This window comes from Macaca nemestrina, chromosome 9 (genome assembly GCF_043159975.1).
Source record: "Macaca nemestrina isolate mMacNem1 chromosome 9, mMacNem.hap1, whole genome shotgun sequence".
In the NCBI taxonomy this organism is placed as follows: Eukaryota; Metazoa; Chordata; class Mammalia; order Primates; family Cercopithecidae; genus Macaca; species Macaca nemestrina.
This window is the reverse complement of record NC_092133.1, coordinates 68,704,477-68,730,657: the sequence shown is the minus strand read 5'-3', so window position 1 is coordinate 68,730,657 and position 26,181 is coordinate 68,704,477. Positions and strand designations below refer to the sequence as shown.

Here is a 26,181-nt window from a genome sequence, read left to right as displayed (position 1 = left end):
CTCCCTGCAGCCTCGACCTCCCAGGCTCATAATCCTCCTGGTAGCTGGGACTACAGGCGCATGCCACCACACCTGGCTAATTTTTGTATTTTTTTAGTAGAGACAGGGTTTCACCATGTTGGCCAGGCTGGTCTTGAATTCCTGACCTCAGGTGAACCACCCACCTCAGCCTCCCAAAGTGCTGAGATTACAGGCGTGAGCCACTGCGCCCAGTCACCTTTACTCTCTTGAATCCATTCCTGTTGGGTTTTCACCCCTACCACACACTAAAAGCAATTTTATGGCCAGGCACAGTGGCTCACACCCAGCACTTTGGGAGGCTGAGGTGAGAGGATCACTTGAGCCCAGAAGTTTGGGACCAGCCTAGGCAACATAGTGAGACTCCATCTTTAAAAAAAAACTTAAAAAATAAAAATAAAAATAAAAAATAGCCAGGTGTGGTGGAGCACTCCTGTAGTCCCAGCTATTCAGGAGGCTGAGGTGGGAGGATTGCTTGAGCCCAGAAAGTTGAGGCTGCAGTGAGCCATAACCGTGCCACTACACTCCAGTCTGGGTAACAGAGTGAGACTCTGTCTCAAAAAATAAAATGAAATAGATAAAAGCAATTTTGTCAAAGTCCACACTGCCCTCCACACTGCCAGATCTATTGGTCATTTCTCAGTCCTCACATTGCTTGGCCTCTCCACAGGATATGACAAGTTTGACCCCCCTCCCTCTCTCTTTCCCTAAAAAAACTTATTGTAGAGACGGGGTCTCATTATGTTGACCGGGCTGGTCTTGAACTGCTAGGCTAAAGTGAGCCTCCCACCTCAGCCTCCCCAAGTGCTGGAATTACAGGCATGAGCCACCACACCTGGCTTACTCATTTCCTTACAACCTGCTTCTTCACATTCTCCTTTCCTGGATTTTCCTCCTCTTCCAGATCTTTAAATGTTGGGATTTTGTGAGGCTCAGTAATCAGACTTCTGCTCTTCTCCATCTACACTCACTTCCTTGGTGCATATATATATATATCTATCTCACAGCTCACTGTAGCCTTGACCTCCCGTGCTCAAGCAATCCTCCCACCTCAACCTCCTGAGTAGCTGGGACTACAGGCATGTACTACCACACCCAACTAATTATTTATTTTTTTGTAGTGATGGGATCTCACTCTGTTGCGCAGGCGGGTCTCAAACTCCTTGCCTCAAGTGATCCTCCCACCCCTGGCCTCCCGAAATGTTACAGGAGTGAGCCACTGTGCCTGGCCCCAAAATTATATTTCCAGCTCCTTTTTGCCTAAACCCTACAAATGTACAACACCCTAGTCTATATCTCTGCTTGATTCTAAAAAGCATCATAAACTGAATCAAACACTTAATATTCCCCCACCAAACTGCTCCTTTTATAGTCTTTTCCATTTCCTTATTTTAGTAAATAGAAATTATCTTCTTCCAGTTGTCAAGCCAAAAACATTGGAATCATCCTTGAATCCTCTTTCTCTCACAGCCCACATCCATTGCGTCATTCTATCTTCAAAATGTATCCAGAATTTTACTACTACTCACCACCTCTGCCATCACCCGTATGCAAGTTACCATTAATTTTCACCTGTATTATAATAGTAGCTTCCTGACTCTCATCCGGATTACTGTAGTAGCCTCTTACCAAATCCTGCCTGAAAGGCCAAGCAATGTTAAGGGCTGACAGATGACTAGGGGATTTGGCAATGTGGAGGTAACTGGCAACCTTCACAAGATTGCTTTCACTGGAGTGGTAGCCCTCGAAGAACGGGATAATGATAGAACTGGATTACACTCTGTAGTAGAATCGTTTTCTTTCTTCTTCTTTTTTTTTTTTTTTAGATGGACTTTCACTCTTGTTGCCCAGGCTGGAGTGCAATGGCGCGATCTTGGCTCACCACAACCTCCTCCTCCCGGGTTCAAGTGATTCTCCTGCTTCAGCCTCCCGAGTAGCTGGGATTACAGGCATATGCCACCATGCCCGGCTAATTTTGCATTTTTAGTAGAGATGGGGTTTCTCCATGTTGGTCAGGCTGGTCTCGAACTCCCGACCTCAAGTTATCCACCCGCCTCGGCCTCCCAAAGTGTGGATTACAGGCGTAAGCCACCGCGCCCGGCCTATAGTAGAATCTTTATGCTCCCTAGAGTGTATTCGCCTTCTTCATCCTGTTATAACTCACCAAGAAAATTCCCTTTTCAGAGCCTTTGCACTTGCTGTTCCTTCGGCCTGACCGCCCTTCTTCCTGTCACATCTACTTGTTACCATTCCTGAATTCTGGTACCTGTTAATGACAGTTTCTGAGAGGTTTCTTTTATCGCACTATTTAAAATAGTACCTCCCACTCTCTATCCTTGTGTTTTCCATAATTTTTCTTCATCGCTTTTATCACTTTCTGAATATATCTGCAGAGCTCCCCTAACCCTACACACAGTGGAATGTAAGCTCCATGAGAGCAGGGGCTTTGTTTTGTTCACCCCTGTATGCCATAAAACCATAAAACCATGCCTGACAAACAGTGGGCACTCAATATCTGTTCAGTGAATAAATAAATAACCTTCGTCTGAAACGTATATAGTTACGTTACGTATATAGACCATCACCTAGTAAACCGTCTGGGAATAACAGGCACTCCGAAGGCCCCAGTCTCAGCCGGACGGCTACCACGTGACCTTCCTGAGCTTGGGTTTTCTCCTCGGAAAGATTAGAGGGTTGGTGCATACTCAACTCTAAGACCTCCGGAAGATGGAATCTGGGCATGCACCATTATTGACACCTAAGCCAGCCGTCCCTTTCTTAGAAAACATACGGTAGCGCCTCCACCCTCGCTCAAATCTCGGGAAAGGAGGGGCGGAGGGTGAATGTCATCACTCCGCGCCCGCCTGCCCGCGACGCGCCGGCGGGTGGCGCAGCCCTTCGCTCGCCCGGCCTCCCCCTCCCTGGTTCCGCGCTCTGGTTCCGCCATGGAATCCAACAAGGATGAAGCTGAGCGCTGTATCAGCATCGCCCTCAAGGCCATCCAGAGCAACCAGCCCGACCGGGCGCTCCGCTTCCTGGAGAAGGCACAGCGGCTGTACCCGACGCCGCGAGTTCGCGGTGAGTGTGAGGTGTCGGAGAGACTGGGGACATTAGAACTGATGGGGGGAACACGGGAACGGACCGACTGGAGCAGTTGGAGGAGGGGGAGGGGTGGCGAGGCGCGGCTACGCTTGCGCACTGTGGCGCGCGGTGGCTGCTGGGAGGCGTAGTTTTTCCCTCGCGCTCCTCTGCGGGATGCGAGCCATCTGGAGACTCGGGCGCCCGGGACTTCAGCTTTAGATGTGCTCGCGGAATCCGCTGGGATTTGAGGTCTCCGAGAATGAAACGCGCGGGCAGCCAGGACGAAGGGAACTCACCTAGAAGTGAACTCGAACTACTTTTCCCAAGGGGCCGTTCGGTGGCCCAGGCCAGTAGCCGGCCTGGGAAGTATCATAGTTCAGGAAAATAAACATAACTCCTTTGAGGGAGAGAATGGGCGCTAGACGGGGAGAGACTTCCGTCCTTCGAGCGCAAGGGAAAGGCGCTTCCGTATCTTCACTGCCTTTCACGTCTCGGGCTGAGGGTCAGGGACCACCCTCCCAAAATGCTAGCCGGCCTTTACACCCACCCCAGTCCGCCGCTTCCTACGGTCTGTCCTGAGGCCGGTTGCCTCACTCCTCCTGATGATGAGATTCGGAGTGTGTGGCCTGGTGGGAGGTGTTGGTCTCAGCCACCCCAGCCCTCCATCGCCCGCAAGAGTCCAGCGGCAGCCGGCTATGTGGACGCCGAGGCTGCTGAGTGACCCTGGACAGGAGGCTCCTGAGCCAGGCAGGGAAGAGTGAGGCTGGCTTTACAACTCATCACCTCGCTTCACCCGGGAACCCTTTCTTTTTCCTTTAACCTAAGTTTTCCAAGGAGTTTTTCTTAATCCAAGCTAGAGGGGAGAAAGACACCGGGTGGTGCTTGTGATCACCACTTAGTAAACCGTCAGGGAATAACAGGCACTCCGAAGGCCCCAGTCTCATCCTGACGGCTACCACGTGACCTTCCTGAGCTTGGGTTTCCTCCTCGGGAAGATTAGAGGGTTGGCGCAGATAATGTGATTGGCAATAATACCCATAGGGCTTTGCAGTTTAGGAAGCTCCTTCGCCTGTGCCTTCTTACTTGAGCCTGCCAGTCAGGGAGGCAGAGCAAAGATCATTATCTGTATTCTATGGGTGAGGAAAATCTCTGAGGTAAGGGATGCCCAAGATGACACAGCTAGAAAGTGGAAAGTTCTGTGACTCTGTAAATGTTTATGAAAGAAAAGAAATGAAATTGAGGAACAGCAGTCAGCCTCCTAACCGGCCCTGCCCTCCTGTTGAGACTGAGAAGCGGGAGGCTGGTGGAAGAGGTAGCCTGGACTGCTGAACTTTCCTCCCTCCAGACTCTTGCAGGTTGATCTTTGGCCTGTTTGCCTCCCCTTGGAGAGGGTTTTGGGCTGTATTTGTCAGGACACCTGAGGTAACCTGCTCGAGGAGCCTCCCTATGAATTAATTGGTATTCTGTGGTGGGGCGTGGTCCCTCCAGCTGTCAGAATTCTGCCTGACACTGATGCTGCTGCGGGCTCAGGACCTGGCAGCCAAGAAAGAATGGGCCACAGGGCCTGTGGGGATCTTTCTGTCAGCAGGCCCCCTACACCAGTTCAGGAGCTTGAAGGAGTGTCCTCTCTCGGGCTCGGGCTCTGGAATTTGCTGAGACAGAAGAATCACCTGCCTGCATATTTGTCATATTTGTGCTTTTCTTCAAAGACTATGAGACTATACGCCTTATGCATCTGTGTAAACTCTACCATCTGCAGCCCTCCACTGAGCTGACAAGGACCTGGGATTAGTTTAGGTCTGGGACAGGGAAAGATCTTACTTCAAAAATAGAGGGCAGGGCTACCCATTGGGCTCCCTGCCTCCCCAGGGGGAGTAATACAGATACATTAGGTGGCAGTCTATTGCTTTGGGTTTAGGCTTATCCCAGATGCTCATTCAATGCAGCAGACTTTTGTTGAAGATCATTTATGTTTTGTTTTGTTTGCAAAGTCCTCTGCTTGGTGCTGGCAAGATTGGTAAAATGTGATCCCTCACCTCAAAAGAGCTTATAATCTAGTGAAAGAGACAAACTTACAGAAATAAATATTACAAGGCAGAACTGTGATTAAACAAAAAATAAGCCCAGGGTTTGATGCCAAGGGCTTAAGGACAGGCGTGAAAAAATCAGTCCCCATCATCCATGGGTTCACAGTCTGATGGTGGGGAGGAAGTGTGGAGGACAATCTCCTGAACATTAAATTATAAGCAGTGTAGTGAGTGCTGTAGCAAGTGCATAAAAATAATGTTATCTCACGGCGAGGGAATGTTTTGGGGATGACAGGAGTTAGCATTTGAACTGTGCTTTGGAGGAAGGTGTGAGACTTGAGTAAAGGCATCTTGGGAGAAGTCAGGGGAGCTGAAAGTTGTAAGATTCGGGGGAAGAGATCAAAGTGTAGCAAGATTTAGAGGCAGTGGAGATGGTAGTTTGTATACAGAGAGGATTAAGCTTAGAAAATAAAATGGGGCCAGATCATAAAAATCCTTTTCTACCAGACCAAGATATTTTTACCTTATTCTGTAGTTACTGAGGAAATCGTTGAGGTTTTTGATAGCAGGAATAAGGTAAGGGCGCTGTTGTTAAAAGAGAACAGCATGAAGGGATAATGAGAGGTAAGAGAGACTCAAGGTAGGAAGCCAATGAGAGAGAATTGCCTTGAGCAGGTTGGCTATTCTGAGGGCCTGGGACAAGGCAGTATGGATAAGGCTAAGGTCCCTGGAAAAGAGGCACCAGGCCTGTGTGAGAGAGGGTTGCAGAGGAGAATCAGATGGGATGCTGGGGGATCAGAATTGAAGCCCCTGTGACCAGGAAGAAACCAGGGTGAAGAACTGGGATGGGAAGAGATGAGCAGAGTGGGAGATGCCAGTGGGACAGGCCAAAGGAGCTGTCAGCTTGGAACTCAGGAGAGCACTCTAGGTTACAGGTGAAAGTGTGGTATCGTCTATTCCCTGGAGCTCACTGGAGTTGTGCATGGCTGAGGTCACTGTGGGAAAGTGTAGACCATGGAGAGAAAATTGCTGCAGGCACAATGGCAAGCCCACAGGCAAAGGCAGAGGAAGCAACAGAGTGAGATGGAGCAACAAGAAGAGGCAGTCCCCGGAGAGGGCAGCAGCCAGGTAGCCGTGGAGAGGTATGGCAGCAGGTGGCGAGCAGCCTTGTGTGATGCCGCAGGCATGTTGGCCTTTGCAGCAAAAAGGATGTGAGGGGACTTGAAACTCCTGCTGCAGGAGGTGGGACGAGGAGGCACTGAGTTAAACTGCAGAGCAGTAGCCCTAAGCTGGGAGGTCACAGATTAGAGATGGTGGAGCCAGTCAGTCAGTCCCTTTCTGGGAGTTTTATCCAGCAGCTGGCAGCCTGGTAGCCACTGGCTTTGACTAAGGCTTTGTAACAAATGTGGAAGGTGCCAGGTTTCCCAGGGAGCTCATGAGAGCATTTGTAGGCCTCAGTTTCCCCAGCATACAAAGAGAGGATTGGCTGCAATGATCCTGAGGTTCCTTGCAGCTCAGGCTACCAGACGTTCTGTGAAATGGCTGGCTCTGGGCTAAGTCAGGAAGGCCAAGCTGGGAAAGCCAGCCCACAGGAAAAGGAGATGGGTTGCTGAGGGATTCTGCATTCAGAGTCCAGGAGTGAGAGAGATTCTGGTGCTGGTAAGGTCCAGGGTGGGGTTGTTCCCTTCAAGTCAGTCAACCTTCATGAGCCCCACCGTGCACTCAGCCCTCTTCCATTCCCTGTATTTCACAGAATCGTATTTACCCCTCAGAGCACTCCTATGAGAGTAGGGATCTTCTCTCCACTGAGGACCCAGATAACCTGGCAAGGCCACATGGCTAGCCAACAAAGACCCAGAACTGTCCATCTCCAATCCCAGGCCCTTTTCTGACTCACTATAAGCACCATAGGTACATAGAGCCCAGAAACTCAGCTACTCACCTACTAACAAAGTCACAGTCGGAGACAACACTGTATATTTGCTGGGCATTGGGCTGAGTTTTTTGCCGGCATTCACTCATTTCCTCTTTTAGCCTGTATGATGGAGATGGAGTTTTGCACAGATAAGCTAAGTTACCTTGTCCAAGATGACTCTTCTAGCATGTGGCAGAGCTGGGTTTGAACCTGTTGGGGAGTCTTAACTTTTTTTTTTTTTTGAGACAGGGTCTCACTTTGTTGCCCAGGCTGGAATGCAGTGGCGCAATCACAGCTCACTGCAGCCTCAACCTTCTGAGCCCAAGTGATCCTCGCACCTTAGCCTCCCAAATAGTTAGGACCACAGGCATGTGCCACCACACCTGGCTAATTGTTTTATTTTTATAGAAACAGGGTCTTCCTGTGTTGCCCAGGCTGGTCTCGAACTCTTGGGCTCAATCCATCTTCCTGCCTTGGCCTCCCAAGGTGCTGAGATGACAGGTGTGAACCATCGCCCGGCCAAGTCAACTCTCTAGTCTGGGTTCAGTGGCTTTGGCTATAGGAATCCTCTCAGCTCCACCTCAGGTGCCTCTCCACCCCAGCTCTGTTCTCTTTTACCGAGTTCCCTTCCTTTTCTAGGTCTGCCAGCTTTACTGAGAAGAGACAGAACCAAGGTAACATTAAGCTGTTCTGTCTCCTTTTGTGACATTGCTTGTCAGCCTCTGTGCCATGAGGGATGTAAGCATGAAGCTGTCACATCCCCCAGGCCAGAAGAGAGACCCTACTTGCCAGCAACCAGAAATCTTTAATTTCCAACTCAAGCAGAAGGCTTCCATGTGACCCAGGGCACCCCCATTCTCCTTTGGGCTCTCTCTGTACTGTAGGGAAATTAGAGTGGCTGATTCCCTGTAATTGCCCTGAAAAGCTTCCAGAATCTTCTCTGAGAGGTACGAGAGAGAGCCTGTCCTGTCTCCTGGCTAGTGCTCCTGCTCATCTCTGGCAGTTGAATAACTGGTTATTTTGCCCTTAGGATCTGCCAGGCTCAGCCTGGGCCACTGGAGCTTCCAGAGGAACTGAAATAAAGAGCTTCTTGAAAAGCTCTAGGAAACAGCCTATTGCCTCCTCCTCCTGCCCTGTCCTGACCAGTATCTCTTCATCTTTTGGTTTCTCTTGCCATTCCCTTGGTAGCTGGCACGGACCTGGTATCTAGGATGGCCTGAAATCTCATGGTTACTACTGGGTCCAGAGCCTGCTGAGCACTGAGCCTTTGCCTTCCTGAGCCTCAGAACTCCCCCGCTACCCAGCCCTCCTCCTCCCAACCCCCCACCACAGGTCCCCTCACCTCCCTGGCCAGCCCACTTCCATGGCCAGACACTTCATCAGCCTTGAACCTTACTCTCTGTCAGACTCTGCACCAGGTGCTCACACACATTATCTCATTTCATTCACCACGACGGTGAGGAAACCGGGTTCAGAGAGATGTCACAGATCAGCCAGGGTCACACTGCTAGGAATGGCAGAGCTGAGATTTGAATCTGGGCCTTTCTGAATTTAATGTCTCTTCTTTGCTTTTGCTTGGATCTCTGTCCCCGATCCCCACCCCCACCCCCACCCCATCAGACATGTGCGGCCCAGGATAGCAGCATAGTTAAGAGCATGCGGCCGGGCGCGGTGGCTCAAGCCTGTAATCCCAGCACTTTGGGAGGCCGAGACGGGCGGATCACGAGGTCAGGAGATCGAGACCATCCTGGCTAACCCGATGAAACCCCGTCTCTACTAAAAAAATACAAAAAACTAGCCGGGTGAGGTGGCTGGCGCCTGTAGTCCCAGCTACTCAGGAGGCGGAGCTTGCAGTGAGCTGAGATTCGGCCACTGCACTCCAGCCTGGGCGACAAAGCGAGACTCCGTCTCAAAAAAAAAAAAAAAAAGAGCATGGATCCTGGAGCTGGACATCCTGGGGTTCAAAGGCCCCTCTGGACGTCCTGGGGTTCAAAGCCCTCTCTGCCTCCTAACCAGCTGTGTGGTCATGGCAGCAGTCTGCCACAGTGCCCTCTTCCTACAGTGGAGGCTGCTGTGGCAGTTAAATGAACTAATACATGCAGATCACTGTGAAGGTACCCACCTGACACACATCACTGGGTAAGAAAAATAATTGTTGCTATTACTCCTCCCCAGGCACGCTCTCAGGGTTTGCTGCAGGAGCCTACCTCCCTTATTCAGAGCAACCCCGGCTGTGAGCTCCTGTGTTTGGATTTCCCAATTGAAGACTCAGCACGATCACACAAGCTCGCAAGTGTGGCAGCAGCAGCCCAGGGCAGCAGTGCTCCACTGGAGCCCCATACTCTGTTCCCAGTGAGACTGGCTCTCAGCCCCTTGGGTCAGACCTCAGTGCATTGCACTGGTGGGTGTGGCACCCAGCATGGTGTCTTCAGGCCAGCAGGCACCTGGCGTGTTTGAAGGAAGCAGAGGACCGTTCTGGGATGTGCTGCTGTCCCTCCTCAGCACAGAGGGATGCTGGATCCCTGCAGTGATCCAGATGCCTGTTTTCCCAGCTGGTCAGCTTGTCAGAGGCTTTAGGATTTTACTACCCAGGGCACAGGGGCCCAGGCCTGACGGGTTTCTGAGAGTTGGTTTTGTGCCTGGAATAAATGGACATAGGGACCTGCTGCCAGAGACTTGGGCCCTTCCTCATTTAATCTGCAGGAACCACAGGCTTATTTTTGCTTGTTTTTGTTTTTTTGAGACAGAGTCTCGCTCTGTTGTCCAGGCTGGAGTGCAGTGGCATGATCTCAGCTCACTGCAACCTCTGCCTCCCAGGTTCAAGCAATTCTCCTGCCTCAGCCTCCCAAGTAGTTGGGATTACAGGCGCCTGCCACCACGCTGGCTAATTTTTGTATTTTTAGTAGAGACAGGGTTTCACCATGCTGGCCAAGCTGGTCTCGAACTCTTGACCTCAGGCGATCCACCCGCCTCAGCCTCCCAAAGTGCGGGGATTATAGGTGTGAGCCACCACGCCCAGCGGACTTGGTTTTTTTCGTTTTTATTTTTGATTTTTTGAGATGGAGTCTTGTTGTTGCCCAGGCTGGAGTGCAAGGGCATGATTTCAGCTTACTGCAACCTCCGCCTCCCAGGTTCAAGCAATCCTGCCTCAGCCTCCCAAGTAGCTGGGATTACAGGCGCCCACCACCACGCTCGGCTAATTTTTGTATTTTAGTAGAGATGAGGTTTCACCATGTTGGCCAGGCTGGTCTTGAACTCCTGACCTTGTGATCCACCTGCCTCGGCCTCCCAAAGGGCTGGGATTACAGGTCTGAGCCACTGCGCCTGGCCGGGCTTGGTTTTCAATAACCATGATGCTGCCGAGGGTGATAGTTAACGTCCTGTATAGACTCCAGACATTGAAGAGGCCATTTGACATGCCCAACCATTTGAAAAATGTGAAAAATAGCAAGTAATGAGCACAGCAGATATTTCTTTTGGTCTCATACCATCCCTGTCCCCCTTGGGCAAACTCATTTCCCCCATTCCTCTTTACAGCTAAGCAAAGGCCTCCAGGAAGCCTTCTTGACTGATCCCACCTGAAACAGATGGTCCTGCTAAGCGGGGTCCCCTTTGCAGGGTACTTTGCCCATCTTGGCACTCAACATGCCAAGTCTGTTAAACTCACTACTTTGAGATCTTAAAAATCTGGGCCAGGCGCAGTGGCTCAAGCCTGTAATCCCAGTACTTTGGGAGGCCAAGACGGGTGGATCACGAGGTCAGGAGATCGAGACCATCCTGGCTAACCTGATGAAACCCCGTCTCTACTAAAAAATACAAAAAAAGTAGCCGGGCGACGTGGCGGGCGCCTGTAGTCCCAGCTACTCGGGAGGCTGAGGCAGGAGAATGGCGTGAACCTGGGAGGCGGAGTTTGCAGTGAGCTGAGATCTGGCCACTGCACTCCAGCCTGGGAGACAGAGCGAGACTCCGTCTCAAAAAAAAAAAAAAAAAAAAAAAAAAAAACTGAAGGGTTGACTGGGTGCAGTGGCTCACGCCTGTAATCCCAGCACTTTGGGAGGCCGAGGCGGGTGGATCACATGAGATCGGGAGCTCGAAACCAGCCTCGCCAACATGGTGAAACCTTGTCTCTACTAAAAATGCAATTAGCCAGCGTGGTGGTGTGCACCTGTAATTCCAGCTACTTGGGAGGCTGAGGCAGGAGAATTGCTTGAACCCAGGAGGCGGAGGTTGCAGTGAGCCGAGATCATGCCATTGCACTCCAGCCTGGGCAACAGAGTAAGACTCCATCTGAAAATGTTAAAAATAGGGCATAGTGCTGTGGACTGAATATTTTACTTATTCAAAATGTGATGCAATGCAAACATATTTGCAGATTTGAATGAGTTCAGTAGAAAAAAAATGGATTCATAAGTTAGATTCATAAAAGCAAAAAGCAGAGTAAAACCAAATACATTGAAAGAAATGGCAATTAAAGCAGTATTAAATGAACTCTAGCAGGGCACAGTGGCTTATGCCTGTAATCCCAGCATTTTGGGAAGCCGAGGGGGAGCAGATCACTTGAGGTCAGGAGTTTGAGACCAGCCTGGCCAACATGGTGAAACCCCATCTCTACTAAAAATACAAAAATTAGGCCATGCATGGTGGCTCACGTCTGTAATCCCAGCACTTCGGGAGGCCGAGATGGGTGGATTACTTGAGGTGAGGAGTTCAAGACCAGCCTGGCCAACATGGTGATAACCCATCTCTACTAAAATACAAAAATTAGCTGGACATGGTACTGGGAGCCTGTTATCCCAGCTACTAGGGAGGCCGAGGCAGGAGAATTGCTTGAACCTAGGAGGCGGAGGTTGCAGTAAGCTAAGATCATGCCACTGCACTCCAGCCTGGGCAACAGAGCAAGACTCCGTGTCAAAAAAAAAAAAAAAAAATTAACCAGGCATGGTGGCATGTGCCTATAGTACCAGCTACTCAGGAGGCTGAGGGGCTGAGGTATGAGAATCGCTTGAACCTGGGAGGCAGAGGTTGCAGTGAGCTGAGATCGCACCACTGCATTCCAGCCTGGGCAACAGAGTGAGACTGTATCTCAAACAAGCAAACAAACACAAAAATAACTCTAAATAAAGTACTATAGGGTTTATTAATAAAACCAAGTGTGCTTCTAGAAGACTATCAGAATATCAGAATTCTGCCTAAATTTATTAAGAAAAGAAATATATATGTAAGTATACTATCTGGAAAATAAGGCAATTACTACAGATTTATCCACGAATTATGTAGATTTTCTGTCAAGTTTTATTAACATAATTTTGTTCATGTAAAAAGAAAAAGACCTCTATCCTGCCTACTTTTTTTTTTTTTTTGAGACAGAGCCTTGCTCTGTTGCCCAGACTGGAGTGCAGTGGCACAATCTTGCTAACTACGACCTCCACCTCCTGGGTTCAAGAAATTATGCCTCAGCCTCTCGAGTCTCTTGAACAGCTGGGATTACAGGCGCCCACCACTATCTTCAGCTAAATGCTTTTTGGTTTTTGGGGGGTTTTTTTGTTTTGTTTTGTTTTTAGTAGAGATGGAATTTCACCATGTTGGCCAGACTGGTCTCCTGACCTCAGGTGATCTGCCTGCCTCAGCCTCCCAAAGTGCTGCGATTATAGGCGTGAACCACTGCGCCCGGATTTTTTTTTTTTTTTGCAGACAGGGTCTCACTCTGTCACCCAGGCTGGACTGCAGTGGCGACATCTTGGCTCACTGCAACCACTGCCTTCCTAGTAGCTGGGATTACAGGCACCCGCCATCACATCTAGCTAATTTTTGTTTTTTTTTGTTTTTTTTTTTTGAGATGGAGTCTTGCTCTGTCGCCCAGGCTGGAGTGCAGTGGCGCGATCTGGGCTCACTGCAAGCTCCGTCTCCTGGGTTCACGCCATACTCCTGCCCCAGCCTCCCGAGTAGCTGGGACTACAGGCGCCCGCCACTACGCCCGGCTAACTTTTTGTATTTTTAGTAGAGACAGGGTTTCACTGTGTTAGCAAGGATGGTCTCGATCTCCTGACCTCGTGATCCACCCGCCTCGGCCTCCCAAAGTGCTGGAATTACAGGCGTGAGCCACTGCGCCCAACCTAAGTTTTGTTATTTTTAATGCAGATGGGATTTCACCACATTGGTGAGGCTGGTCTCAAACTCCTGACCTCAGGTGATCTGCCCGCCTCAGCCTCCCAAAATGCTGGGATCACAGGCATGAACCACCGCGTCCAGCCTATCCTGCCTACTCTTAAGGACTGTGGCTTTCAAGAGAGTAGATGACTGCCCCCCCCCCCAGCACCCACAGGCCTAATCAGGGCAGGAGCTGGTGGCTTTGCTGGGAGGGGAAGCAAGTGGGAAGCAGCAGGCCTCTCGGCGAGGCACGCAGCCTGCTGGAACAGGAGCCCTGAATAGTTTCCTTGCCTTGCACAGCCCTGATCGAGTCCCTCAACCAGAAACCACAGACTGCCGGTGACCAACCCCCACCCACAGACACAACCCATGCCACCCACAGGAAAGCAGGTGGGACCAGTGCCCCCTCGGCCAACGGTGAAGCTGGAGGAGAGAGCACCAAAGGCTACACTGCAGAACAGGTTGCAGCTGTGAAAAGGTAGACGGGTGGGCAGGGACCAGAGCCTGGGGAGATTGGGGACATCTAGAGGCTTCCTGGAGCATGTCCTCCACCTCCCATCTGCCTGTGGGCTGCACAGGGCCCTGGGAGGGGCTTGGTGGATGGAGAAGGTCCAAGTGTCCAGGTTCACCAGGACCTCTCCTTATTTCCCTCAAGGCCCAGGAATACAGTGTGGGAAATGGGGCTTCACCACCCCTCCTGCCAAGATGACCCACAGCAGAGGCTGGAAAAGCTGACTCTGCCGGCTTCCTCTGCCACTGGCCAGGCAGGCCCCAGGCGTCTTTACACAGCTCTGTTTGTCAACAGAGATGGAGCCTTGTCTCCCCCTCCAGATTCTACCCCAACCCACAGCCCAGCACCCAACAAAAACCCTTTTAGATCAGAGCCTGTGTGGGGTAGAATGGAGACCAGAGGCAGAGTTATTGCCCCGTGACTGTGAGCAGGCCCCGTGCAGAGCAGCTGGCTACCAGGCCAGCGACCACCCAGCCAAGGCTCCTCAGGCTTAGACGTTCCCAGCTCCCATTTCTCCCCAGGTCTCCCAGCAGCTGGCCTTGGGAATCCCCCAGGGTCATGCCCACAGCTCCTGGCAAGCTTCAGGACCGAGGCCGCCTGTGTGAGACAGAGCATGACTGCTGTTATAAAAGTGTAGGCCAGATCTGTACTTCACTGACTCGGCAAGGTCCGTTGTAGGCTATAGAAACTGATGTATGAGGGATTGGGAAGGCCTAGAAATGGGCCAAGAACCAGGAGGTCTCCAGGGGCGCAGAGAGGAAGAATTGGTGAAAGAGAACTAGGGTCTCTTTAGGCCCTGTGCTTGGGGTGAACAGTCACCTGCCACCTCTGGCCTTCATGTTACCCACTCAAGACTCAGATTGGGCTGGGCATGGTGGCTCATGCCTGTCATCCTAGCACTTTGGGGGCTGAGGCAGGAGGATCCCTTGAGCCCAGGTGTTTGAGACCAGCTTGGGCAATTAGAAGACCCTGTCTCTATCTTTAAATATTTAAAATTTTAAAAACTTTTAAAAGTTAAAAAAAAAAAAGACTCAGATTGCCAGGAGAGTCGGTTGGCTGAGCTTGGGACACCACCCTGGGTGATGGACACCAACAGTCCTCCTGAGCTCCTCCCATGGGGAAACTGTCAGCAGAACAGGGGGAGATAGATATTGGCCTGGCGAACCCTGCAGCTGCCCTCCTAAATCCAAGAATCCAGACAGTGTTCTTCTGTTTCCCGTGGTCCTGCCCAGCTCTGCATCACATTTGGCGTCCACTGTGGCTCCCTTGTCCCTGATGTCACACAACTGACCCAAGGAGCTGTCAGCCTTGCCCTGTTGGTCCCCCGCAGCCTGCCTAGAGCTGTGCGCCCCACACGGCCTGTTCCTCGCCCCACTCACACAGACCCATGTAGAGCACCCCCTACCACACTCTCCTCCCTCCCCAGGGTCAAGCAATGTAAAGATTACTATGAGATCCTGGGGGTGAGCAGAGGGGCCTCGGATGAGGACCTGAAGAAGGCCTACCGCAAACTGGCCCTCAAATTCCACCCAGACAAGAACCACGCGCCTGGGGCCACTGAAGCTTTCAAAGGTAAGCCGGCCCTGCTTTCCTAGCATTTCGGTGTGTTCCTCTCCTGTCCGTGGCAGGGAATAAGGGACCAAGACAGCTTTCCCAGGAAGTGGGGTGCAGAAGGAAGTGGCCTTAGGCCCAAGTTGCCCAGGCTTGGGAGCTGCTTCCTGGGAAAAAGGTTCTAGTAGCCACCTCCAGCTATGTAGAGTTTGTCAGAGCTCAAATATAAGCATTCCTGCCCCTGCTTCCTCTGCATTTCCTGGGGTTACAGTAGTAGAACTGAGGCAAGAAAGTTCTAGTAGCTTCTCCAAGGATTCTCAGTGATTGAGCGACTCACCGTGTGTGTTCCCCTGTCTTGGAGTCTCATAGCTGCCCACTGGGGTAACTGTTTCCCTGCTGAGGGGCAGGGTAGCCCCAGGTCAGGGGCCTCAGGCCTGGTGGCCGCCTCAATACCAGCAGCCACAGCCAGCTCCCCTGCCATACCTATACACCTGGGGCCTGCAGTGGGGACATGGCAGTCTCTGGCTTCAGGGCCCACTGGCTCAGGGGTGGGTGCTTCATTTCTGGCTGAAATCGTAAGCTGCCCTTTATTCATTACATTTTCTTTTAACCTGTCAGGCGCTCATGTACTGACTCTGTGCACTGCAATTTCTCATTGCCCCAAACATCACTGCCTTCTCTCATTCCCACCATGTCCTCCTTCCTTCTCTCATTCTCGCTTCATCCACCTCCTTGGGAAACAGCATGGTGATTAGCCCCCACTGGCCTGGGCGGGGTGCGTGCTGTGCTGCACCCACAACCATAGCCAGCTGGAGAGCCTGTGGCAGAGTAGACTCCGAGACCTGGTGTGCAGTGTCCCAGGAGCCCCGGAGGAGAAGGAGAGTGGGAGTGGAGGGAGGCAAGGTAGCCCTGTTGAATGTTTCTCCAGCCCCAGCCTCTGCCTGCAACCTGCTCCGACTGTACTGAGAGGCCAGCTCTGGCCTTGAGGCCTGGTCAGAATTGGTAGAGGAGAAGATTTGCCCTCCTTATTCCCAGGGGTTTCAGGATGGGAATCAGATGCGACTTGGAACCACTCCTCGGAGACAGTGGCAGCTTGAGGAGAGAGAGTGGGAGACTGAGAAGCTCAGAGCTGGGATCCTTCAGGGCATAGCCGTCCTGGCCAGGGGGCCCTGGTGGGAGGCTCCAGGCCCAGGTAGGAAATACTGGTTGGGGCCTGGACCCCCAAGAGTGGGGGACTCACCCTGGCCACATCACCAGGAGTGGAGGAGTCTCCATAGAGCCCTGAGATTTGGCCCTTCCCCACAGCTCCTGCTGCCTTCCAGTTCACAGTAAGGATATTGTGTGTCTGTCTGGCCTGCGTGTCAGACTATGACTTCAGATTTACAGAACCTCCAGAAAGGGACGCCCATCTCGTTGGGCACCTCAAGAGAAAATGAGGAAAGAGGTTTTTGGTGGTTTTCATAAAGTCGGAGAGAGAACTTGCAGCAAGAGACACCTGCTTTTGTTTGACTCCCAGCTCTGTAACATGTTAAAGCTGTGTGAGCTTAGGCAGTCACTTCTCTGAGCCTCAGTTTTCTCTTTGGTGAAATGGAGATAGGGTTGTTCTTAGAGGTAAATGAGTTGACCTAGTGTGGTGGCTTATGTCTGTAATCCCAGCACTTTGGGAGGCCAAGGGTGGGAGGATCCCTCGAGCCCAGGAGTTTGAGACCAGCCTGGGCAACTTGGCAAGACCTCATCTCTACAAAAAATACAAAAAATTAGCTGGGTGTGGTGGTGCACGCCTGTAGTCCCAGCTACTCAGGAGGCTGAGGTGGGAGGATCGCTTGAGCAAAGGAAGATGAGACTGCAGTGAACCATGATTGCCCCACTGCACTCAGCTTGGGTGACAGAGTGAGGACCTGCCTCAAAAAATAGAATAAACAGAAAAAGAAGCAAATGAGGCGACGCTCCTAGGGGGCCTGGCACATCGACAAAGCTTGACCATTGTCTTGAAGAGAGCAAGGAGCCTGTATTACCCTCCACCCAGCCAGGCTGCCCAGATCCACTGAGGGGTCTTCCTGCATGCCCCCTTCCCACACTGGCCCAGCTTCCTGCCCGCCCCAAGGACGTCTGCTTCCTAAAGCACTGCTTGAGTACCTGAGAAAAGTGAGCACTCGGCTGCCATTGGAACCTCCCCTGCACCCCAGGATCCTCAGGCCTGACCTTTCCTCCTCCCCTCCAGCCATTGGCACAGCATATGCGGTACTCAGCAACCCGGAGAAGAGGAAGCAGTATGACCAGTTTGGCGATGACAAGAGCCAGGCGGCCCGGCACGGCCATGGGCACGGGGATTTCCACCGCGGCTTTGAGGCCGACATCTCCCCTGAAGACCTCTTCAACATGTTCTTTGGCGGCGGCTTCCCTTCTAGTAAGTTCCCCATAGCCAGGTATCCCTGGGGTGATGGTGGGGATGGCATGCCAGCCTCTCCCTTTCCCAACAGCCCCAGCTCCTGACTCAGCCCCTCTGACCCCCAGGTAACGTCCACGTCTACAGCAACGGCCGCATGCGCTATACCTACCAGCAAAGGCAGGACCGCAGGGACAACCAGGGTGACGTGAGTGAGGAAGGCGCCGGGAACAGCGTGGGGAGGGCACCAGATCCATCCCAGGGAGGGGGCCTGGAGGAGGGAGTTCCCTCCCATACTGTCCATTCTGGGACCAGCAGAGTCCCCACAACTCTCAGCCAAGGAGTCCTCTGGGCCTCCCTTGCATTCTGCTGAGTGACAGCAGAGGGCGCTACATGAGGGAGCCGTGCTCCACTTTGCCAGCGGGAGCGCGGCTTTGCTGGTCTGGCTGGGGAGCGGAATGCAGAAACCCCACCCGCAGCCAGGCTTGAGGGTCATGCGAGGCTTCCATGCAGGCCGCTCGCTGGTAAGGCCAAAGTGACATCCTCTAAGCAATGGAAAGTTACACTCTGTGAGAGAATTTTATTTTCTTTTTCTTTTTTTTCTTTTTTTTCCCATGGGTCTCAGCTATTTTCTCTCAAGTTTTTGAGAGAATTTTTTTTTTTTTTTTTAAATTGAGACGAAGTCTTGCTGTCTTGCCCAGGCTGGAGTGCAGCGGCTCGATCTGGGCTCACTGCAACCTCCGCCTGCCTAGTTCAAGCGATTCTCCTGCCTCAGCCTCCCTACTAACTGGGATTACAGGCGCCCGCCATCACGCCCAGCTAATTTTGTATCTTTAGTAGAGACGTGGTTTCACCATGTTGGCCAGGCTGGTCTTGAACGCCTGACCTCTGGTGATTCACCCGCCTCGGCCTCCCAAAGTGCTGGGATTATAGGCGTGAGCCACTGTGCTCCGCCAGTGAGAGAATTTTAAAGGATGACAACATAGGTGCCGACTCTTCTTGCTAAAAAGCCAAAAGATACTTTAAAAAACATATTTACAAAAATTTGGGAAGCTGAGGTGGGCAGATCACCTAAGGTTAGGAATTTGAGACCAGCCTGGCTAACATGGTGAAACCCCGTCTCTACTAAAAATAAAAAAATTAGCCAGACGTAGTGGCAGGTGCCTTTAATCCCTACTCAGGAGGCTGAGGCAGGAGAATCACTTGAACCCGGGAGGCGGAGGTTGCAGTGAGCCGAGATCATGCCACTGCACTCCAGCTTGGGCAAGAGAGCAAGACTCCGTCTTAAAAAACAAACAAACAAAAATTTAATAAAAATTATAACTAGCCAATGCTCCAAACACATTTTGTATGCCACAGATCAAAGAACAGCTAGCTGGCTAAAATTAAAATATTGTGGACAATTGCAGCACATTTTAAATTCTGGCAAGGCAGAAGGGGTTTCCTTTTGCTCTGACAATATTTATTCAAAAATTTTTTTTTTTTTTAATTTTTTTGAGATAGAGTCTCGGTCTGTCGCCCAGGCCAGAGTGCAATGGCACAGTCTTGGCTCACTGCAACCTCTGCCTCCCAGGTTCAAGCGATTCCCCTGCCTCAGGCTCCTGAGTAGCTGGGACTACAGGTGCCCACCACCACGCCCGGCTAATTTTTGTATTTTTAGTAGACAGGGTTTCACCAGATTGACCAGGCTGGTCTTGAACTCCTGACCTCGTGATCCACCTGCCTCTTCCTCCCAAAGTGCTGGGATTACAGGCATGAGCCACCATGCCAGCCTTTTCTTTTCTTTTTCTTTTTTTTTTCTTTTTGATACAGGGTCTCGCTTTGTCACCCTGACTGGAGTGCAGGAGCCTCCCCTCCCAGGCAAAGCTCCCACCTCAGGCTCCTCAGTAGCTGGGACCACATGCCCACCCCACCACACCTAGCTGATTCTTTGTAGAGATAGGATCTGACTTTGTTGTTTGAGCCCAGGCTGCTTTCAAACTCTTGGGCTCACGTGGTCCTCCTGCCTCAGCCTCCCACAGTGCTGGGATTACAGGCATGAGCCACTGCCCCGATCAAAGATTTTTTATTTTGTATCTAACAACAGAAGAGTTTTTAACATCATAGATTATCACACAGTGAATAAATTTGTTAGTTTTTGTTTCTAATTCTTATTTTTTTGTTTGTTTGCTTTTTCTGCAACCTAGGACCAGTGCTATTTCTAATTTTAATTGGTAATTTTTATTTTATTTTAATTATTATTTTTTGTAGAAATAGGGGTGTATGTTGGCCAGACTGGTCTTGAACTCTTGGCCTCACATGGTTCTCCCGTGTTGGTCTCCCAAAGTGTTGGGATTACAGGCATGAGCCACCACACTGGCCATAATGTTTACATTGGTAATATATTTGTGTGGTTCAAATTTCAAAAAGTTGTATATACCGCATGTCTCTTTCCAGCCCTGCCTTCCATTCTCCTGGAGGAAGCAAGTTTTGCTGCTTTTTTTTTTTGACATGCTCTCAAAAGTAAATGCAGACATCTCACTTCCTCCTGTGTTTCACACCAGTTGCTGCTTTGTTTTTATCTGGGAAAGCTGTCAGGTGAAGGAGCATCTGTATTTTGGAGCCTCGTGGAGGGAATGGCAGAGTGGTGTCATGTCTCCCCAGGGTCCACTGTTCTAGGGGAGCTGGTGGTGATTATGGCTGATGCCACACCCCACCCAGGTCCAGCAGAGTGACATTGGCTCTTCCCTCCAGGGCGGGCTAGGGGTGTTTGTGCAGCTAATGCCTATCCTCATCCTGATCCTCGTGTCAGCTCTCAGCCAGCTCATGGTCTCCAGTCCACCCTACAGTCTGAGCCCAAGACCGTGAGTACATGGGTGAGGCTGGGCCATGGGCAGACAAGGGGCTTTAGATTCTCAGCCCCGTTAGGGGCCTTCTTTCGCATCCTGATCCAGCCAGTGCATGATCATAATGCAGAAACCTGGCTTCGAATCAATAAAATATACTTTCTCTATTCAACTAGGACTCTTAAGCTTTTTAGGATTATGGTCCCCTAAGAAAATGCAGCGAGAGCTACAGAACTTTTCCCTAGAACTATGCACACATGCGCACACACACATACACACACGATACACATGCACACATACACACACAATACATGCACACATGCACGCACACACTTCCACACAGAGTTTTGCATATAATTTCAGCGGCTTTGTGACTCCTTCCTGGCCATCTCCCCTGCCAACCCTGACGAAGAACCTCTGCTCCTCGGTTCTGGTTGGGCTTCCTGGGGCTATGGAAAGAACAGGGCACTAGAGTCAGACACGGCAAGCATGGCTTAGAATCCCAGCTTCTCCACTAAGAAGCTGTGTGACCCTAAACAAGTTACGTAACCTTGGTTTCCTCATCTATAAAATGAGAATTATAACATCTACCTGCTGTGGAAATTAATGAATAATGCATATAACATGTCTGGTCCATTAGAAATGCTCAACAATATTTGTTTAATGAATGCTTGGTCTCAACTGCCAGGAGTGAACTTGAGGATGTTTTGTGACCCATTAGGGTGTCAGCTCCCCTCACTGATGTCCAACATCTGGCCCAGGGTCAGCTACACAGGGTGCTCAGCTTCAGTGGCTGGATCCCCCTCTCCCCAAAAGTGGCCCCCTCCGGCTGGGAGCTGGAATGACCCTTCTCAACCAGCAGGGGGCAGAGTCGGTCCACTGGACCCTGGCCGCTGGCTCAGGCTCCCTGTGGCCAGATGCCAGCCCTTTTCTCTGCAACTGGAGACACGTGAGGAGCAGAGGACTAGGGCAGGGACTGTTGTCCCCAGAGCACTGGTCCTGTCTGGGTGTCAAGGCTCTTCCCACAGCTGACAGAGCTTGTGATTGGAGCTGGGAGGATACGGCTCCCTGGAGCTTTTCCTGTCATTTTGTCCCTAAGCCTCTTAACTCGACACTGGGAACTCCTAGATAGGCAGGCAAGCCCTCAGTAACAATTGGCTTAGGGGATGAATGGGGAAATGGAGGCACAGAGGTGGAGCCCAGGTTCCCTCCCAGGTCCCCAGTTCCCCAGGGTGGGCCTCTCCCCAAAGGCCCCAGGTCAGCAGTGTGGTAAGCAAGGAGTCTAAAGGCAGGGCGTCCTGTAGTCTGGGCCACGTGTGTGGGAGGACGCTGCCTTTTCCTCAGACCCTCCTTTCAGGGAGTGTGCGAGTCCCTGCTCTGGTTTGAGAAGGAACCAACTACTTGTGTGGTCTGTGCGGCACCTCCTGTCATGGGGCCCATCACCCCTAGAGTGCCCTGGGCATGGGAACCCGCACCCACTTTGAACCTGGTATTTCTGGCCAGGTCCGTGGGCCACATCCACAGGCGAGTCACTGACCACCTGGGTGTCGTCTACTATGTGGGAGACACTTTCTCCGAGGAGTACACAGGCTCCAGCCTCAAAACAGTCGAGCGGAATGTGGAGGATGATTATATCGCCAACCTCCGGAACAACTGCTGGAAGGAGAAGCAGCAGAGTGAGTGTGGGGGGAAGATGGGGGCTGTATTTGGGAGGTGACAGGGGATGAAGCTGGAAAGCAGGAGAAGGAGAGAGCTCTGCTCACCCTGTGCTCTGAGGGGCTGGCCCCTGGCACTGCCCTGCACCAAGCCACCTCCCAGCCAAGAGCTGGTCTCCACTCCTGTGTTTCCCTGGGGCTGGAAGCCAGGGGCCACCTGTGGTTTCCTCAGGTTCCCGTAAATCACTGCCATCAGCCTGGCGTGTTGGCTGCCAGAGGTGAGTGTGTAGAGACAGACTGGAGTGGATAGATCCCTGGCCGCCCTGACTGTGCTCCTGGATCCATCTGTGGGACCCTGGGGAGGCCTGACCAGGATGACAGAGTCTCACCTTGGCTGGCCTCACTGCATTCTAGAGAAAGGCACCTCTGTCAGTCTCTCCCACGTAAGGACTGTAGTCTCTGCTCCTCCAGGGTCTTCCTAATGGGAGGCCAGCCCTGCCCAAGCCCCGGGCGTGTGTCAGCCTTCCTCCGCTCTCCAGTCCCTGCAGGCTTCAGGAGGTACTGGGTGTGTGCTAACCCTGTCCCATTGCTTTGCAGAGGAAGGCTTGCTGTACCGGGCCCGTTACTTTGGCGACACAGATATGTACCACAAAGCACAGAAGATGAGCACCCCCAGCTGCAGCCGACTGTCAGAGGTGCAGGCCTCCCTGCATGGATAGTCCTGGGCCAGCCACACCACCAAGGTCCAAGTATGAGCCAGGGCTGCCTCCACCCTGCAACTCCTGGCAGCTTTGGCCCTGGTCATGAGGCAGAGGAGGGAGGGGGAGAAAGGGAGGAAGCCTGGTGATTGTGGCAAAGACTCCTGTCCCCAGCCTGACCTCCAGCCTCCAGAGACTGGGCAGCTGTGGGGCCTGCTAGAAACCAAGGTCGGTTTCCGCCCTCTAGCGATGCTCTCCACCCCCACTCCTGCAGTCTCGCTCCCTGGCTCCGGGGGTGTGGGGGACCCCAGAGCCAGGCAGAGTGGGAACTCGAAACTGTTGCTGAGGGCCACCTGGGGCTTCTTGGTCCACTCCAGCCATCAGTCAGCACAGCCCTTTCTCCAGCACAGCAGACTATTGTCCATGCCCTGGTATTCAGGCCATCACATATTGTGGGGCCCAAGAGAGCCCCACACGCACACTGCCTGCCTGATACCAGGAAGAACCATGTGGGAACAGGTGGGCCAAGAGCCCTCCTCTTCCTCCATCCCTCCAGCGAGGAGGAAATGGAGCAAGATGAACAGGCAGCCGCGAGGTGGGTGGGAGCTGGCAGGCTTGGCGGCGGGAGGGGCCGCGGGCCCTGACCACCCCCTTCTGGTGGGATCTGAGGCACTCTCTCTAATGCCGCCACACCTGGCAGCGTGGAAACCACAGGCATCCGGCCCTGCCCAGGCATCTCGCCTGCGGTCTGAGGAAGGGAACAGAAGGTCATGAGTTCAGGGTCAGATGCAGCCGCTCAGCACAGGAGGGGTGGAGGGGAAATGAGAGTTGCTCGTAGCAGGCTCCCTCCTACAGCCCGGCGAATGGGGGTGCTGGGCTCTGCTCCCAGCGTTTGCCAGAGATGGCCACTGCGGCCAAGCCCGGAGAAGTGTGGGCAGAAGCAGTGAAGGTTCTCTGTGCGGGTGCCCTGTCCACCCCCTCCTTTGCCTGTGTCCTCCCAGCCTGGATCCACAGCTGACTCTGCCTAGAGGCCATTTGTGTCTGCCTCTGTGCCGCCGCAGGAGGGCAGACCGCAGGTGGGGTTGGTGGGGGTCGAGCAGGCAGCACGGTGCAGTGGTGCAGTGGCACAGTAGCAAGGGGGGCTACTTGTATGGCGTAAGCTAGAGGAGCCGGTGCCGCCTGACTGCCGAGCTAACTGTTGCCACTCTCCTCCCCAGACTATGAAATCCCTGGAGAATTTTTGGTGACACGCACTGAGCCAAGGTGATGGACTGTATATTTGAGGAAAGACATACAAAGAAACAAAATTAAAATGGAATTGGAGGCCGAATGCTGCACAGCTGCCCTCTCTCTCACCCAGTAAATGCAGAAAGCTCTTAGGACAGACAGAAAACCTGCCATGGGGCTGCTTCCCTCCCTCCCAGGGCTGGCGGAGGCTCCGCACCGGCTCTCTCCTAGGATACAGAAACCATGGCAACGAAAGTAGAATGTAAAACTCCCAGCAGATATCAGTGGGAAGGGCTGGGGGAGGGGGCACCCAGCTGCCTTTCCTCCCTCACAGGAGCCACCACCAGCCACCTCTCAGGAGAAGCCAAAGGCGCTGGCCAAGGATAGAGAGGAGGAAGAAAGAACTCTCCATAGAATGTAATTTATAGATGCGTGTATATGTATATATATCTATTTATATGTAAATAGGCATATATGAAGATATATATATATAGTCTACTTTTTAAACTCTGCAGGGATTTGGTTAAGTTGTTGAGCTGATTTCTTCCATGTTTTAGAAAATGAGGCCTGTTTGGGGAAGGCACCCTGGTGATGTTTTTGCTAGACATTAGCTAAAGCTGACAGCGTCAGGAGAGTCACGCCAGAGCTTTTCACGGCCCCCCGAAACCCCAACCTGGTTTTGATGGCAGCAGGAATCATGATAGTGTGAACCCGTGAAGGCCTCAGGATAACGGTTAACCTGAAGAGGAGCAGGCCGTGGAGGCAGGTACCAGGTCAGTATTGAGTCACAGGAGAGGCACGACAAGGACCTGCTTGGGTGAGACCACCCCTTCCCTCTGAGCAGCACTAGTGGGCTCTTTGTCCTGGTGCCCAGGAGCCCTCCAGCCCCCTGCCCACAGAAGGGAAGGCCTGCAGAGGGGGCCAGGATCTGCCTAACCACTTCCCCATCCCTAAGCCCCTCAGTGGGCTTTGCCTTATAGGTGCCACAGGGCACAGCTCCATCATTGCCACTGGTTTTTCCTAAGTCCTGCACCAAGGATTTCAGAAGGTTCTTCCTCCGAGTCAGCCAGTGGTGCCGGGACCCCAGGGCAGCCTCCTCAACTCCTGAAGAAAAGTCAGTGCCCATGGGTGCCTCTCTTCACCCGCTGTGGATGTGACCACCAGGCCTCCTCTTGTACCTTGGACAAGGGATACACCTGAACCAGAATAGTTTTCTTACCCTCACCTTCAAATGAGGATTTTGCTCAAAACAGCACTTGCTGCCAGGGGGAGGAGGGAGGTTTCTTTATTCCCACAGTTTCTACTGGGCCTTCTGGAATGACCGTGTTTTCCTGTGGCGGTGTGTCGTTGAGCCCACCGTCTTCCAAAGCCTTACTTCCCCAAGCTGCCAGCCAGGAGGTGATAGCCACCCTCCCAGAGTTTCTCTCGGCTCTTTTTTTAAAAGTCCCCCAACAAATAGGATTCTTGCTGGGAAAGGAAGTTTGCTAAGGAAATGTCAAATCTGATTTTTAAACAAGGTCCCACCCTGCAATGAAGCGGCCACCTCAGCCCAGAGAGATGATAAGAACTGATGTGGCCAGAGTGCCTCCCCACGGTGGCCCCGGTGCTCTGCCCTCACACCCCGACCATCCGGTCTTGGTAGATGTCCCTAGATGGGCTGAGCCATGTGCAATAAGAACATCGATCCTAAAGGATTCCCCGGAAGCTGTATTTCTTCAATTAGAATTCTCAAATTGTACATCTGTAAATATATGTTTATTATGTGACTGGCCGTGGTGGGTCTGCGTTGAGCAGGGAGGCTTAAGGGAGGGGGCTGGGGGCACAAGCCCCTGCTGCTGCTGACACTGTCCAGCCTGTGCCACAAGGAGTTCTAGATGATGAGCCTGAATTTGCCCCAACCCCTGACCCAGGCCAACAGCCACTTAGGTCTGCTGTTCCAGAACTAACTCCATCCAGGCAGAGCGGTGCTCAGATGGCTGGGGGGCTGCAAGACTTGAGCAGGCTGGGTCCCTGCGGTCCCCAACGCCAGTCCTGGGTGGGCATCTGGGCCACGACCATCACCTTCTGCTTTTCCCTCTCCCACATCGTCCCCACACCCTAATGTGCCATGTGCCTGCAGAGTATTCAGAATTCCCGGCCC

General features: G+C 52.2%; 1 protein-coding gene across 6 annotated transcripts; it reads left to right on the top strand.

Moving 5' to 3' along the window:
• Positions 1-2,885: 2,885 nt before the first annotated feature.
• LOC105466043 (DnaJ heat shock protein family (Hsp40) member B12) lies at positions 2,886-25,807 on the top strand. 6 transcript variants are annotated; one of them, XR_011607838.1, is made up of 10 exons: positions 2,889-3,096; positions 13,489-13,666; positions 15,126-15,271; positions 17,472-17,657; positions 17,765-17,844; positions 20,370-20,479; positions 21,965-22,137; positions 22,714-22,811; positions 24,032-24,458; positions 24,599-25,807. XR_011607838.1 is itself a non-coding variant. In XM_011714875.2 (9 exons), the coding sequence occupies exons 1-9, from the start codon at positions 2,964-2,966 to the stop codon at positions 24,059-24,061; spliced, it is 1,134 nt and encodes a 377-aa protein (XP_011713177.2). In that variant the 5' UTR covers positions 2,889-2,963; the 3' UTR covers positions 24,062-25,807. The 6 variants fall into 6 exon arrangements, 4 of the variants coding, with proteins under 4 accessions (XP_070925826.1, XP_011713177.2, XP_011713179.2 ...); XR_977925.2 differs by having other exon boundaries at positions 24,032-24,814; positions 25,559-25,807; XM_011714875.2 differs by having other exon boundaries at positions 24,032-25,807.
• The last annotated feature ends 374 nt before the right edge of the window (positions 25,808-26,181 follow it).

Coding starts and splice junctions, on each gene's coding strand:
- LOC105466043 (XM_011714875.2), top strand. CDS start 2,964: ATGGAATCCAACAAGGATGAAGCTGAGCGCTGTATCAGCATCGCCCTC. Junction 13,667..15,125: donor CAGGTTGCAGCTGTGAAAAG/GTAGACGGGTGG, acceptor CTCCCTCCCCAG/GGTCAAGCAATGTAAAGATT. Junction 17,845..20,369: donor GCAGGGACAACCAGGGTGAC/GTGAGTGAGGAA, acceptor TCTTCCCTCCAG/GGCGGGCTAGGGGTGTTTGT.